The 16,132-nt window shown below is 39.7% G+C and overlaps 1 protein-coding gene across 3 annotated transcripts in view; it reads right to left on the reverse strand.

The window, feature by feature from the left end:
• Nucleotides 1–1,232: 1,232 nt before the first annotated feature.
• The window catches only part of TAF3 (TATA-box binding protein associated factor 3), a 140,717-nt gene continuing 125,817 nt past the window's right edge, over nt 1,233–16,132 (reverse strand). For all 3 annotated transcript variants that reach the window (XM_073328815.1, XM_073328816.1, XM_073328818.1), the window contains 3 exons: nt 8,614–8,872; nt 3,742–3,848; nt 1,233–2,974 (listed from right to left, as the gene is read on the reverse strand). In XM_073328815.1, coding sequence (XP_073184916.1) covers nt 2,860–2,974; nt 3,742–3,848; nt 8,614–8,872 — 481 coding nt within the window. In that variant the 3' untranslated portion in view covers nt 1,233–2,859. The remainder of the gene's footprint in view (nt 2,975–3,741; nt 3,849–8,613; nt 8,873–16,132) is intronic.

The following is a 16,132-nucleotide window of genomic DNA, read 5'->3' on the forward strand; positions in this document are numbered from 1 at the left end:
CATCAGAGTTTCTATAACCTGAAAAGGGATAATAGCTAGAAATTCCATGAGGTCTATTTGAAACCTTGCTATTGTGAATCTCTTACATGGAAGGAATTAAAATAATCAACTGAGGGGTGGACTACAAAATGCTAATGTAGGTAATTTTAAAATGGCCACTCAACAGCAGTCAGATGGTAGCCACTTTTGGACCCTGATTATTCTTTTACACCCAGTACTAATACCCTTGACTTCTGATCTATTCCAGTGCAAGTGAAAGGAGAATCAGGCTGTTCATTTCTACTGTCCAAGGCTGGATTCAACCTTGTGACCTGGTGAAAGGCTTCATCTCCCCTTCCCAATCCCATGAGCCATTCAAGCCTTCTGATAATCATTCTTTGGTGATGTTACTGCAAAGATAATTTATAAAAAAATGAATTGAGTTTAGGAAAACAACCCTGAAATAACAAAGGACAAACACACAAATTCCTGAAATGCAGAAGTGGCAAATGTGAGACTTTTCCATTTGTATCTCAGTTGCATAATTTAATCGTTTAAATGTGGGAAGTTCTGATTCACTGAACACAGGGGGAAATTGATAAACAAGTTACCAAAAGCTAAGTTCTTTATTGTGCAACCAAAGCAAAGAGGACCAAAGACCGTATATTTTGTGTGTACCTATGATACAGGAAAAACAAGGATAAGTTTTAAAACGTCAAATCATTCAAAATTAGAAATTAAAACCAAGAACAGTCTTGGCTAATGTGTTGACTGGTAATTAGGGATAGAATATAAATGAGGTGGCATTGAACAAAGAAGGTAACAGTGCACTTTTAATAAACCAATTTCATCCATATCTCCACTGATTTGCAATTTAACAGTCATATCAGGAAAACCTAATTTCTTTAACTAGACAAGATGTTTTAAAAAACATGACTAATTCATTCTCATTAATATCAATTTAGATGGCATTTTAAAAAAGTAATTCGTAATATCTGTGCAACAGGTTAAATGTTTGCATTCTAAAACTCAAGATGCTTATTACTGTACAGTTCAAAGTAGGAGCACCCCAAAATTAAATAATGAAGGCTGGATTTACCCTATAGCTTTTGAAACATAAGGCATGATACTTAAAATCTAATGCTATATACTTGATTTACCTCTCAGACACACTGTACTAAAATATCTAATACTGTCACATTTTTGTGGCATTCTAGAGAATTATTCCTTTGTTTAAAATGGAGAATAAAACATACATTTCCATAGCATACTTTATTTGTCTTTGCAAGGTAATACTGATTAAAAGATACACTAAAAGAAAACATCACAACAAACACAAAATGGCATAGTACGCTTTCTAGTCTTTATGGAATACGAACGACACTTCCTTTTTCTAAATGCAAGCGCAATCATTTTGACAAACATACAAACACTTGCAAATAAAAGGATCAGCTCCAGCTACAAATTAAAACTCAGTTGTTACCACTAAAACTGCTAGAGCCCATTGCCTTAGGTCCCGATTGAGAAAGGCACTTCAGTACCTGTCTCACTATGCATAAGAACAGTCCCATTTCATGCACTGGGATTACTCCCTTCTTAGGGTACGTCTACACTACCCCGATCGCTCTGTCGCTGATTCCTGTACTCCACCACGGCGAAAGGCGGAAGCGGAGTCAACGGGGGAGCGGTGGCAGTCGACCCCGCGCCGTGAGGAAAGTCGACCTAAGATATGTCGACTTCAGCTATGCTATTCTCGTAGCTGAAGTTGCGTATCTTAGGTCGATTCACCCTCCCACCCCCCAGTGTAGACGAGGCCATAGAGTTACACGTATCCTTAAGTACCTTCCTTAATCAGGGCTTTAAGCAGAATGTTGGTTGATTTCATTAGTGGGCCACCTGGAAAGCTCCTTTTGGGGTGGGTCTATCACAATCCTTTAAAGCCACAGTAATGGCCATAAATCATACAGAATTTTCATACCTGCTAGGATTAGACACTCAAAAAACCCCAAACCGATAAACCTTAAAAAAACAAAAACAAAAACCCAAACTTTATAAATATCAGGTATTTACACGAGAGAACATCTTTTAATGAGAAGTGTTTTTACACGCTGATGAAATATACAAGCAATGAAAAGGTACACTGACAATGACTAAAAACAAAAAGTATAAAATATATTACAGGTCCACTGAAAACAATTCACATGGAAGAAAAAAAAACCCCTGACACAATAGAAACTTTCTTTTAAAAAATAGAAGATATTTCACAAAAGCTTGAACATGTTTATTTTATGTTAGTACTAAAAATCAAGGAAAAAAGCTTCATATATTCTTATCACAAAAATATTTACCAGCCCACTTTTTTATTTTCATGTTATGCTTATCTGGCTATGCAGGGATAGAGCTTTGAAAACTGTATTCTGACTACAGAAATCATTCCAGTAGGTCTCCTTAGATTACAGTTACTGCAATTTACATGTTTGTCCTCTCTTTTAACACCTTAATGCAAAGGCTTAGGAGAGAATAAAAACAAATCAAAAAGGACAGAGGAGATATCTTTATTTACAATATTTGTCATTGTTGCTGCTGATCTGCAAGAGCAGGAGCTGTATTGTTAACTATTTAACCCTCGGTATCACTCTATGTGAGTTTCCTTCAGTAAGTGAAAGCCAGTGACAGAACATAATAAAATCTAAACCACTGGGGCCCACATAGTTTGGAAAAAACAACAGTCCAGAATGGACAGTGTATTTTTGTTCCTGATTCATTCAGGAGTCAATCCATAAAACCTGATGACGGATGATGAGGCAGAAGCACAACGGAGCCGTCTGCCACGGAGTCAGTGCTGAAGTGACTGTACGACTTAAATCCACCGCGAAGACTTCAGTGGGCTCTGTGCTTCCGCTTCTTATGTTTTTTATCTTTCTTTTTGCTGGCACACTTAGAACAGAACCATTGCATTTCTTCTGGGGGTGCAGCCGTAATTCCAACACAAAGCCTATAAATTTGACAAAAAACCCACAAGGTCTCAGTAAATCAATGTGTTACTTTTCTTTCTTATCCAAACAGGATGAACTTTTCAGAGGGGAAACAGAATCTGACTAAATTTTTTAGTCCCAAACCCCACAGATTGGAAATTGAAACCCTCTTGTTTTGAAACAATGAATTTCTTAGACTGCCACTTACATAAGAAACGGGGTTTTTTTTTGTAAAATAATATGAGAAGTCTACTGCTCTTGGGTGTAATACCCCAGATTTAAAACAATGCCACATCATCATTTAAAATTATTTGTGGAAAAGCCCTTCGATTTTGTTTAGCTGTCTGAAAAAAAATACCTAGAAAGTGATTCACTTTTTCTAAAAAAGAGAATGTGCTTCAAAATGTTTTTTTTTTCATATAATGAGCCCATAACTTGAAACTTTATAGCTATGTTCATGGTGTTTACAGTCCTGTTGTTCTTAGAGTACGTACCAGTATCTGATGTAATAATAGTTTCAAAACTATTATTATTGGTTTTAGCAGAATATTTTCCTATAAGTTCTAATGGAAACAAACGAAGAAACATGGGCACCCTTGCAACTTAAAATTTACTTTTGCAAACTTCCAAAGTAACAAAGATAAAAGTAAAATCTTCCGAATTACTAGTTTAAATAAAAAGGAACTGTCCAAATAGTATTCTAGCTTTTTGAGAATAACCACGTGGTTTCTAGGATAGCAGCAAGGTGTGAAAAAATGGCACAGAAGAAGAGGTTACAACAACCTACCAGTGATACCAATCATCACAGTCATCACAGCCTATCATTGGACTGCCATCATCAGCTTTGTTGCAGCCAGGACAGATCCAGATCTGGTTACCCCATTCATCTCGGATCTGGTATAAAAAGGGAAGAAAAAGTTGATTCTTTTTAATGTCAAGTAAGCAAACATACCTGATTTTCTCAAACTTACATTTCCTGTTTATCAGTCAAAGCTATCTAATGTTCACTCTGCTCCTGGAAAGTATACCTAAGAGTACTCTAACCACAAGTGCTTGGCAATACCATTCTAATTGATTTTGCTATACCAGATTCAGATGGTAAAAACAAACACTGTTTTACACTGCTCTGTAAACCAGTAAAGCCAGTTAAACCACTTGACCCAAGAGAATAGCAATCACCATGGTTTAACAGATTCTTAGCTGCTGATACCCTCCCAGTGATCTGGGGACTGATTTCTTTTTTAATTTTACACTGCTTATGGATAGAACAATGGTAGCCCCTTGCATAAGATAATAGTCTTACATGTATGTAATAAATACAGTGCAACGTGCATATATTGCCTTATTACTTATTAGCCAAACTCAACTACCTGATAAGATCAAGGATATAAAAAAGTTGTTACTGAGTAACTTTCCATTCCTTTTATGACATTGATGTCACAGTACAATTTACTAAAGGGTAAATGCAATGAGAGAGGCAGATCATTTACAATATTAAGCAATTGTTTACTAAATTCATCTCATTCAATACCTTATGATGGATTTTGGGGGGGTATTATTTCCAGTTTAAACCACATTACAATTTTTAAATTTCAAGATTGTTTCATTAAACAGGTCTTTTGTATTGTTTGGTAAAATCTAAACATTCACAACTGTCAGAGGATCTACACTGATTTAACCACTTCTGTGACTTAAAAGTATTTAGAAGAGGATTTCATGTATTTTGCTTTCAATATTTCCTAGAACACATGGTCATATATCCTGTATAGTACAGAGAATAACTTTTCTTGCTACCTGTGAGAGGCTTATAAGGTTGACATTAAAAGTAAGGTTAAAAACAATAAAGGGTATTAAAAAGAAAAACTAAACACATTTTGGTCTGTAGATCACCACCCAAGGAAATCAGTGAAAATGCACAAGGACTGCATTCAGTTTATAATTCATGACTGACATCTCTTAGCTTCTTGGAAAGGCCTGTAGTTTTCTTCATTCAAAACTAGATTGCAACAAGCACAGGAAAATATGATGCAGGGCACTATTCTACCTTGACAGGGAGATGGAATTTGGTTTGAATGATCTTGGATTGTAATGATCATTCAGATCTACTTATCAAATCTTACTCTGCAAAGTCATTTCGTGTTTGTGCAAAAATGTTTGCTCCTCATGTAAACTGACAGTTTGGACTTTTGGATGTTAGGATCACACAAAATATTTTCTCTGAAGGAATCAAAGCTAAGAAAGAATCACACACTGTCACTCGGCTGCAAACAAACAATGCTACGATCTATGGTAGTGAAGATTACAACCAATTATAACCTGTCTTGATCAGTCTTGGCAATAAAATGCCTAGCAAAATTAGCACTACCCTTCCAAGATGGGCACTAATTTTTTGTAGGTGTCTAATCTGGGAAGTTCACTGTTTTCTTATATGAATCACCACTGCAATCACCTAGTCTGACCTCCTGTATAATACAGGCCATAAGATTTCTCTGATTTAATTTCTGGTTGAACTAGGGCACACCTTTTAGGAAAACATCCAATCTTGATTTAAAAATTGCCAGTGATGGAGAAAGCACCACAACTGTTGATAAATTATTCCAATGGTTAAATACTCTCACTGTTAATAATTTGTACCTTATTTCTAGTCTGAATTTGTCTATCGTCAACCTCTATCCACTGGATCTTGTCATATTTTTGTCTGCTACATTGAAGAGTCCTCTATTATCATGTCCATATAGGTACTTATAGATTGTGATCAACCTCCTCTTTGTTAAACTGAACAGATTAATCCCCTTGAGTCTTGCACTATAAAGATTGTTGTCTAATCCTTTAATCATTCTCCTGGCTCTTCTCTGAACCCTCGCCAATTATCAACATCTTTCTTGAACTGTGGACACCAGAACTGGACACGCTATTCCAGTAGCCTAATACAGAGGTAATATAATTTCCCTACTCCTACCTGATATTCCCATTTATACATTCAAGGATCACTTTAGCTCTTTTAGCCACAGCATTGCACTGGGTTCTTATGTTCAGCTGATTATTCACCATGACTCCAAGTCCTTCTCAGAGTCACTGCTTCCTACGATAGAGTCCTCCATCATGTAAGTTTGACCTACACTCTTTGTTCCTAGATATATGACTTTATATTTGGCTGTATTAAAACACGTATTGCTTGCTTGCGTCCAGCTTACTATGTGATCCAGATCACGCAGTATCAGTAACCTGTCCTCTTCATTATTTATAACTCCCCCAGTCTGTCTCATCTGCAAATTTTATTAGTAATGATTTTATGTTTTCTTCCCGGTCATTCATAAAAGTGATCAGCAGTGCAGTGGTTTTCAAACCTTTTTTCTGGGGACCCAGTTGAAGAAAATTGTTGATGCCCGTGACCCAGTGGAGCTGGGGATGAGGGGTTTGGGAAGGGCTTAGGGCTAGGGCAGAGGGTTGGGGTGAAGGGGTGAGGGCTGCAGGGTGGGGCCAGGAATAAGGGGTTCACGGTATGGGGCGGGCTTATGGCTGGGGCAGGGGGTTGGGGTGTAGGAGGGGGGTCAGGACTCTGGGCTGGGGGATGCAGGTTCTGGGGTGGCGCCAGGGATGAGGGGTTTGGGGTGCAGGAGGGGGCTCCGGGTTTGGGGAGGCTCTGGGCTGGGGCAGAGGATTGGGGCACGGGCTTACCTCAGGCAGCCCCCGGTCAGCAGCGCAGCAGGGGTGCTAAGGCAGACTTCCTGCCTGTTCTGGCACCACAGACAGCACTGCACCCCAGAAGCAGCCAGCAGCAGGTCTGGCTCCTAGGCGGAGGCGCGCCAGCGGCTCCATGTGGCTCTTGGCTGCAAGCACCACCCCCTACCCACAGCTTTCATTGGCCAGAGCCCCATGGCCCCCCCGCCTAGGAGCCGGACCTGCTGCTGGCTGCTTCCGGGGCGCAGTGCGGTGTCAGAGCAGCTAGGGACTAGCCTGCCTTAGCCGGGCAGCACCACCAATGGGACTTTTAATGACCAGTCAGTGGTGCTGACCAGAGCCACCGCGACCTAGTGCCTTACATTCCGCAACCAAGTACTGGGTTGCGACCTGCAGTTTGAAAACCACTGCAGTAGCCAAGAACCGATCCCTGCGGGACCCCACTAGAAACATGTCCACTTAATGATTCTCTGTTTACAATTACATTTTGAGACCTATCAATTAGCTATTTTTGAATCCATTTAATGTGTGTCATTTTGCATGGTTTTAGTTTCTTAATCAAAATGTCATGCAGTACCAAGTCAAACGCCATACAGAAGTCTGTGAATGTTACCTCAGAACTATTACCTTTATCAACCAAGTCTGTAATCTCATCATAAAAGATATCAAGTTAGTTTGACAAGATCCATTTCCCACAAGCGTATGTTGACTGGCATTAATCATACTATCCTCATCCTTTTTTACTTCTTTATTAAACTGAGTCATGTATCAGCTGTTCCATTATTTTGCTTCTTACAGTCTTCTGGAATTTCCCCAGTGTTCCACGACTTACTGAAAATCAACATTAACAGTAATGGCTCCTTGGCCAACTCTTTAAAATTCTTGAATACAAGTTATCTGGACCTGCTGATTTCAAAATATTTAACTTTAGTAGCTCTGTTTAACATCCTCCTTAGTTACTGTTGCAATGGAAAGTATTTCATCATCTGATATGACTACACTAACTGGCTTTTCCCAAACAGAGAACAGAAATATTTATTGAACACCTCTGCCTTTTCTGCATTATTATTTACAATTCTGCCATTTCCATCTATTAATGGACCATTACCATTGTTAGGATTTCTTTTGTTCCTGGCCATAGTTTTTTCCTTGAGTCCTTTTGCTTCCCTTATCAATTTTCTACAATTCCTAGCTTCTGATTTATATTCATTACTATCAACTTCATTTCTTCCATTTGTTATATAAATATTTTTTAATATCTGATTTCACTACCCCCTAAGCCAGGCTAGTTTTTTAACATTCTTTCTTGATGGTGGCTTTTGAACATCTAGTAAAATGTTCTTAAGCAATTGCCAATTATTAACATTTTTCTGATTGTAATGGGAACACTCTAAGGCACATCCAAGTTTTAACCCCACCTGAGATATGGCAAGCTCACAGCACATGGTGGATTGGCTACAAGCTGTATGCAGGAAGCGTGCAGCGCTTCAGAGTTGCACAAGTATCTGCAACCTTGGTACACTGATAAAAAATTAGTAAATAATAGTGTACTGCACAAATTGGAAATTACTGCTGAGTGCTAATTCTAAACTTTTCCTACGTGAGGGGTTCTTTTCCTTATTGAAGGCTACATCTATGGCAAGCATTACAAAAGAATCTGAAAGATCTCAAGGAGAAAAATATTCATGCTCAGACAACTAGAAAATACCCAAATGGAACTGTAGTAGACTTTCCAGAAGAAAGACAACCGTTGGCTGAGAATAAGCATAAGACATTTATGTACAAGCAATTTTTTGAATAAGTTATCAACCCCCTGAAAATAGGTGCATGTAGAGAAGGGGCTGTATACATGTGACTAACACATGACACTGTATTGGCACGGCACCTTTACTTTGAAAATGAAAAGTCACCATGAAGAAGAATTCTCAAAAGATTGATCTCAATAGCATTAAGACACACACTGAAGTATATCACATACCACGTAGGTACTGACAGTCTCTGTCACCACACTTCTGACTGGCGCTTTGGAGCCTCCTGCCGCAGAGACCGCAGGAGAAGATGGTGGAATTAGAGCAGGCGAGATGGTAGCTTGTGGAGGAGGAAGAGGAGGAGGAGCAGGAGGAGGGGTCACCAGGACAGGAGCTGGTACTGGGGATGGCACGGGTGGTGGTGTTTTGGGCCGACTTACAGGAGTAGATGGTTTAGCCTCTGGGGCTGACACCACTTTGCTGATGACTCTGCCAGACAAAAAGACAGACACAGAAGAGTTGTTGTAAAACAGTAAAATGTTATTGGCTAAATATAAGAAAATACAAAATGGACAATTCACTTTGCCTTTCAGAAAGCAAAAAGGTTGCTTCCACATAGCTTTAGAACAGTTTTCATTGCACATTGCTCCCTATCAAACAGGTTGAAATAGACAGCCATTACAAATTGAACTCCAGTGCCTGACACAGCCACACTGCTCTATAGCTCACTGTATATAAATACTCTCTATGGCTTTACAGAAACTAAACTCGCTACAGAAATTGAGATTCCCAGTTAGTGGGAAACATTAGAAAGGAAAGTTACTCAGCTGTGGGCAGCACTGATTTTAATCTTCAAGCTGAGGGGGCAATACCACTCTCTAGGAGTCTACCTTAGAGGTTCTACAAATATTTGAAAATGTGTTACTTCTTTCTTCATATGTTTATAGACTGAGTGGTGGTTTTAGTCAAGATAAACAAATGAGAGACACACAATATTATTAGCAGCTAGCATTAACTGCTACCTTCTTTAGTAGTTGAAGTAGTAGACAGGATGTGGCTCTAATAAATATACACTAGACAACAATCATGCAGAGGCAGGAGGATGGAGTAGATAATCTGATTATTATTAAGTAAAACTTGGAGTGCACAGCACTTTACAGAAAGACTAAAGACAAGGTTGCTGCTGTAAGAATCTTACAACCTATGTTAGAAACAAAGTAATGTTGAAACAGAAAGATGGTATCATGAAAGGGAGGGGGTGGTTCACGCAAAAAAGGGTTACAAGACTACTTGTTTTCACAAGGGCACATCTTGTTGGAACATTTAATTAATTTTTACTTTGCCAAGTTAGTTTGGGAATGTGGGCCACTGTTGGAGAGACTGTGCAAAGAAGTAGGTTTTGAATAAAGGAAGTCACATGGCATACAGGATCAAGGTGAGCATTTCAGGTATAGGTGGAAGCAAGGAAAATGGAATGGAGACGCTTGTGAGTGAATACAAGAGGGTCACGTAAAGGGAAGCAGAATCAGAGCAGGGCAGTGGCCGGAGACAAGAGACAAAGGGTGAAATTCTGGCCCTATTGAAAGTCAAGGGGAGTTTTGTCATTGACATCAACGGACTTACAAGTTCAACAAAAATGCAGACAAGTCAGAGCTGAGTAGAGCCTCAGACTCATCCACTCTAAGCAACTCCCGCTCTAATTTCCACAGTAATAGTGATAGGAAATTATGATAGATCATCACCTGATCACCAGCACAAACAGAGACAAAAAGTAGCAAGAAAATATCTCTTTCTAGGAAGTAAGTTGTTAAAAAATACTTACCATCCTACACTTAAAGATTTTCATTAAAAGGGGATAAAGCATTCTTTAATGTCACAACTGATTCCTGTTGACAAGAATGCCCGAAGAGTACACTGCAGCTATTCTCCTGCGATACTCAAAATGCAGTGTGGCTAGGACTGGGGCCATGTCTGCATTCAGCACATAATCGAAGTTAAATTGTACAAAAGATTTGAAACTGTAAAATATTTAATGCTATGCTGAGGTATTAAAATAAAAAGATGTATTGTACTTCTATTGAGATAGCCTATTTGCACTCCTAACTTAGGACCATGACAAGAATCATAGTAAAAATATATATAGCTCACAAAACAAGTTTTGATATAATTAATCACCATACCAACTATATTACCATTCAACAAGGTTCAACAAGGACAAGTGCAGAGTCCTGCACTTAAGAAGGAAGAATCCCATGCACCGCTACAGGCTGGGGACTGACTGGCTAAGCAGCAGTTCTGCAGAAACGGACCTGGGGAATTACAGAGGACCAGAAGCTTGATATGAGTCAGCAGTGTGCCTTTGTTGCCAAGAAGGCCAATGGCATACTGGACTGTATTAGGAGGAGCATTGCCAGCAGATCAAGGGAAGTGATTATTCCCCTCTATTCAGCACTAGTGAGGCCACACCTGGAGTACTGTGTCCAGTTTTGGTCCCCGCACTACAGAAGGGATGTGGACAAATTGGAGAGAGTCCAGCGGAGGGCAACAAAAATGATTAGGGGGCTGGGGCACATGACTTACGAGGAGAGTCTGAGGGAACTGGGGTTATTTAGTCTGCAGAAGAGAAGAGTGAGGGGGATTTGATAGCAGCCTTCAACTACCTGAAGGAGGGTTCCAAAGAGGCTGTTCTCAGTGGTGGCAGAGGACAGAACAAGGAGTAAGGGTCTCAAGTTGCAGTGGGGGAGGTCTAGATTGGATATTAGGAAACACTATTTCACTAGGAGGGCGGTGAAGCACTGGAATGGGTTCCCTAGGGAGGTGGTGGAATTTCCATCCTTAGAGGTTTTTAAGGTCAGGCTTGACAAAGCCATGGCTGGGATGATTTAGTTGGTATTGAACCTGCTTTGAGTAGGGGGTTGGACTAGATGACCTCCTGAGGTCTCTTCCAACCCTAATATTCTGTGATTCTATTTCTGCCTGTCAAGGCCTAAACGTGAGAGGCAATAAAAAGAAGACAATCAAAGAGGAGAAACATTAGAAAACTAGCAATGGGGTAATGACGTGGGATTAATTCCTCCAGCATCAGTAATACTGTTTACAGCTTCAGCCTCATGACTGCATTTCCGATGTAAACAACCTGACAATAATAAAAATGAGACAAGAGACAAAAGGCAAACCAACGCGGAAGATAAATTATTGGCACAAGCAAAAGTCCTTTGGATAGTCCAGTGGAACACCTTTATCCTTCCTTTTGTAGGTCTTTTTTTTACGGTCCTATTATAAGCCCTTCAGGGCACCACCTTTGCTCTCATCTGTTCTATATAAGTTTTTATATGAGGCTCATCAACATAGTATCTAAGACTCTTCCAGGAGTGCATTAGCAGTGTGACTGCACATCTGGCCTGTGTTGTTTGTTCTCTCATCGCTCCCTTAAGGGAGAAGCACATACAGTGGAGCGTCTTATTTTGATAAGGTTTTTATTATTATTATAAATATATCTGTTGCTATGTGTTTATATTAGAGAAGGCAAGGTCAAAGAAATTCACCTACACTTGGAGTGGAAAGTGGCGAGGTTGTTGTGATGGTTCTTAGGTCTTGGGGGAGTTCATTCCACAATCTCATACCACCCCTGGAGAAAGTTCTGTCTTTGGCCTCAGCCTATGGCTAGTCCAGACAAGAAAATCGGTTGCATTTGAAAATGTGTGAGCTAACATGAACACAGCTTTGCACCTAGCACAGACAGAGTTTAGCAACTTTTAATAAATGCATGAGCTGGTTATGGTCAGCCTTACTTAACACTGTGTTAGCTCACATGTTTCCAAACAATGTATTTCCCTAGTGTACACAAAGCCAGGCCATGACTCTGAATGGGGCTGTAGGAACGACTATAACAAAACTACGTAATAATAATACTGCAGAAACTCAGTACATGGGTATGTGAGGAACAAACCAACACAACTTAAAATATTCACTGATGAGTGCCAAATATTAATCAATTTACTTCTTTGTTTGAAGTGTGCCATTAGAACATGTACATAGTACAAGACTGGCCTATTTGTCTTGGCACAAGTGCTCAGGTATTACAAAGGAGAGCTGCATTCTGAAGCACACTAGGGCTTACCACTCCCTTGGGCTAATGAAGTTCAGAGGCAGAAGAGAAATTAATCACTTAGGCTTATGCCACTTGAAGAGATCATGAGGTAATTTCAGAGAGGGTGGAGATCCTTGTCCTCCTATATGAAGACAGGGGCTGCATAAGTGGCAATATGTAGGTAGGGAGGACCCAGGGTAAAATGGCAGCCCCAGGACCTAATAATTAATATTACTTCAGACTTGTATAGAAACATGAACACAAAGATCTCAAAACACTTTATAAATGAGGGAAAGAATTATCAGCCCCATTTTAACGGTGAGGAAGAGGTTTGCCTAGAGTCACACAGCAAATTAGCGGCACAGGCCGGAATCAAAGCCAGTCCTCCTGGTAGTCAGTTTTGTGCTCTTAGACACTAGATCACACATTAGGCCATCATAATTTGGAAGAAGATAATATTTCACTTTAACATGTTTACCACATAATTCCAAATAAAGTAGGACTTAGTAAACTAAAATGTATCCTTAGTTTCACTTACTCCCAGAAAACTGGGGCAGGATTAAATGACTTAAATGATTCTTAGCGGGACTCAGACAAAAACTAACATCAGCCAAGTGAACAAAAAATGCCTAGAGCCTTGAGATCAGAGTTATGTTTCTCTGTGGGCTGCTCTCCTGGCAACATGTCATCACAATTATTTTCTATATTGAAAGATAAATATCAATTGTTAAAGGTCTTATGCAAATAGCTGTCCCAGAATTAAAAAGTGTGAGAAAACCCTTTGACTAGATGTGGTAATGGGAGTCTACATCAACCACATAAATATAAAATAAAAACTATTACCACTCCCTTCCCCAAAGAAAGCAGAATTATTGTAGGGACTCTGTAGTACAGCTGGTTTTACTGCAAGTTTAAATAGCCTTTCAACTCTCTTTTATGCTAACAGGAAATATATTTCTTACAAAATATCATAATGCATTTATAATGGAATGGAATATACGTATTTATAACTCTAATACTATAATGTACTTAAAATATACAGTGGAATCCTTTTATAAAGGTAGATTGGTCAATCCCCACTTTGATCATTGCTTTGGACTGATCACTGCATTCAGATCACAAAACTAAACTTCCCAAACCAGACACGCGCACAGAATCAAAGTGTTGATCTTGCAAATGCAGAGCAAGTTCTACCAGGCTTTTTAATGCCAAGGCAGGTTGGTCAGGTTATAATTGGCTCTAACTATCACGAGTTATAACATGCTGCATCTGGAGCAGAGTAAAACTCAAAGGTGTGAAATAATTTCCTATCTCTAGAAGTAATTGATTTGATTTCAATCTGTTCCTTACAGGTGAAAAACCCATGGACTGATTAATATAAACACAGGGCAAACCAAAAGGAAATGGCTTTTAAAAGTATGATTTGAACCACAGATTGCTCCAAGTACCAATCACAAAAAATGTCATTGTACTGAGAGGTATAATAGTCTAGTCAGAAATCACAGTCTGATGGTCTTTGTTTTTATAGAGGGTACGGTTTCAAACATGCTGTCCCCTCAAAAGCCCGGTCTAAACTATGGGTAATATTTTCAAAAATATTAGCGACTTAGAAACTTAAGTCCCATTTTCAAAGTGACTTAGGAACATAAGGTCTTGCCTATAAGGGAAAGTTGGGCCACTTTTACTATACCTGTATAATATCCTATATATAGATACATCTAACAAAGTTCCTTCCTAGAGAAATGCACATCTATATTTTGAGAGCTTGGACACAAAAAACTGTAGAATAAAAGTGTTTTCAAATAAGCAAATAGTTCCACTTGTCTATTCTCACCGTGTATCTCTACACTGCAATTAAACACCCGCGGCTGGCCTGGATCAGCTGACTTGGGCTCGTGGGGCTCAGACTACAAGGCTGTTCAATTGTGGTGCAGACGTTTGAGCTTGTGCTGGAGTGCAGGTTTGGGACCCCGCAAGGTGCGGCATCTACACTGCAACTAAACAGCTCCGTAGCCCAAGCTCTGCGAGCCCAAGTCAGCTGACTCCAATCCCTATTTCTTTCCCTTATTTTAGCAAATATGCCCAGATACTATGCTGATGAACATCTTACAAGTTTGTGGATGGGAACAGTTCTTCTCCACCATCTATAGTGGGAATCAAGATAGGGCTTTAAGTACCCACAGCTATCAAAAAGTGATCCTACTGCAGTGCAGGGCTTGTCTACCTTTACAGTGCAGCTGCGCTGCTGTAGTGTTTAGTGAAGATGCTACGTATGTCACTGGGAGAGCTTCTCCTGCTGGCCTAGATAGTCCATCTTCCAGAGAGGCGGTAGCTATGTCAACGAGAGATGCTCTCCTGTAAACATAGCGCGGTCTACACCAGGGCTTAAGTTGATAGAACTGCGTTGCTCGGGGTATAGATTTTCTGCATGCCTGAGCGACATAGTTATATGGACATAAGTCTGGAATGTAGACCAGGGTGCAGAAAGGCCTCCTCTTGAATAATGAATATTATTTCCACCTTGTCACTGGCTCCCACCTATGCAAAAACTGAGTGATGTGGTCTGTCCGAAACCCTGATTTTCTGCCCGATGATATACTGAGCTACCAGATGAACCACTTGCCTAACAACTTTACTTAGACTGCAAACTTTTTGGAGCAGGGATCACCTTTTTGTTCTGTGTTTGCACAGTGCGTAACACAATGGCCCTGGACCATGTCTGGGTTCCTAGGCACTAAATAATAATAATTTATTTGGCCCCACCTCAAATCTTTGCCTCTATGCAAGCTACTTATTTTTGCTTTAATTTCATTTTGAAACAAGTGAGACTTTGGTAACAACAACAACAACAAAAGGTATCTTTAAGAGAAAAACTGAGATATCGAAGTTCTTTTCTTTCGCATCAATTTTGTAGTAAAGCCAAGCCTTTTTTGTGTGTGTGTAATGAAGAAGCACCTGCCTTCAATTCTGTTGTATACATTTGATCAGTTTCTGTTTTGCCAGAAAGGGAGATTGCGTATGCACATTTCCACATGCAATGCTGCTGAAGCAGATATGCACCTAAATCTGCCCGAAGTTTTTTTTCCCCTTTTTAATTGAGGTACACAACACACACATTTTAAACTCTTGCGCAACAAACAGCAAAATCAAAAAATCTCACATACAGTAAGTGGTTTGTTTTTTAATGACTCAAACACTTTTATGGATTCACATTTGGAATCATCACTGAGTGTGATCCAAGTGCAAACTGAAAATAATTTTGCATGAACCTTCCAACTACCAAAACCATGGTGAATAATTGGTGGGGTGGCTTCTGTAATTAAAGGAGAGGCTAGGACTAAGCTTGAGGTTTGAACTAACTCTCACGCTCAAGGGAAAAAAATTCTAGGTCAGCTTAAAAGCACACTGGAAAAAACAATGTTCTACCCATTCTGGCACTGGGGTCTTATTACCTTCAGAAACATAGATACTTGCACACAAAGGCCCCAATCCTACAATTAGGTAAACCCTTGTGGAGCCAGAACAAAATCAGCTGGACTCTATATGGATGCCAGGGTCCACGGATGGGAGTTTGAGTGCAGGACTGGGGCCAAATATATTATCCCTTTGCCAAATGTTCCTTTGAGTATATGAACCGCACCCTAGACAATGTCTTCAAT

Source organism: Lepidochelys kempii, chromosome 1 (assembly GCF_965140265.1).
Source record: "Lepidochelys kempii isolate rLepKem1 chromosome 1, rLepKem1.hap2, whole genome shotgun sequence".
NCBI lineage: Eukaryota > Metazoa > Chordata > Testudines > Cheloniidae > Lepidochelys > Lepidochelys kempii.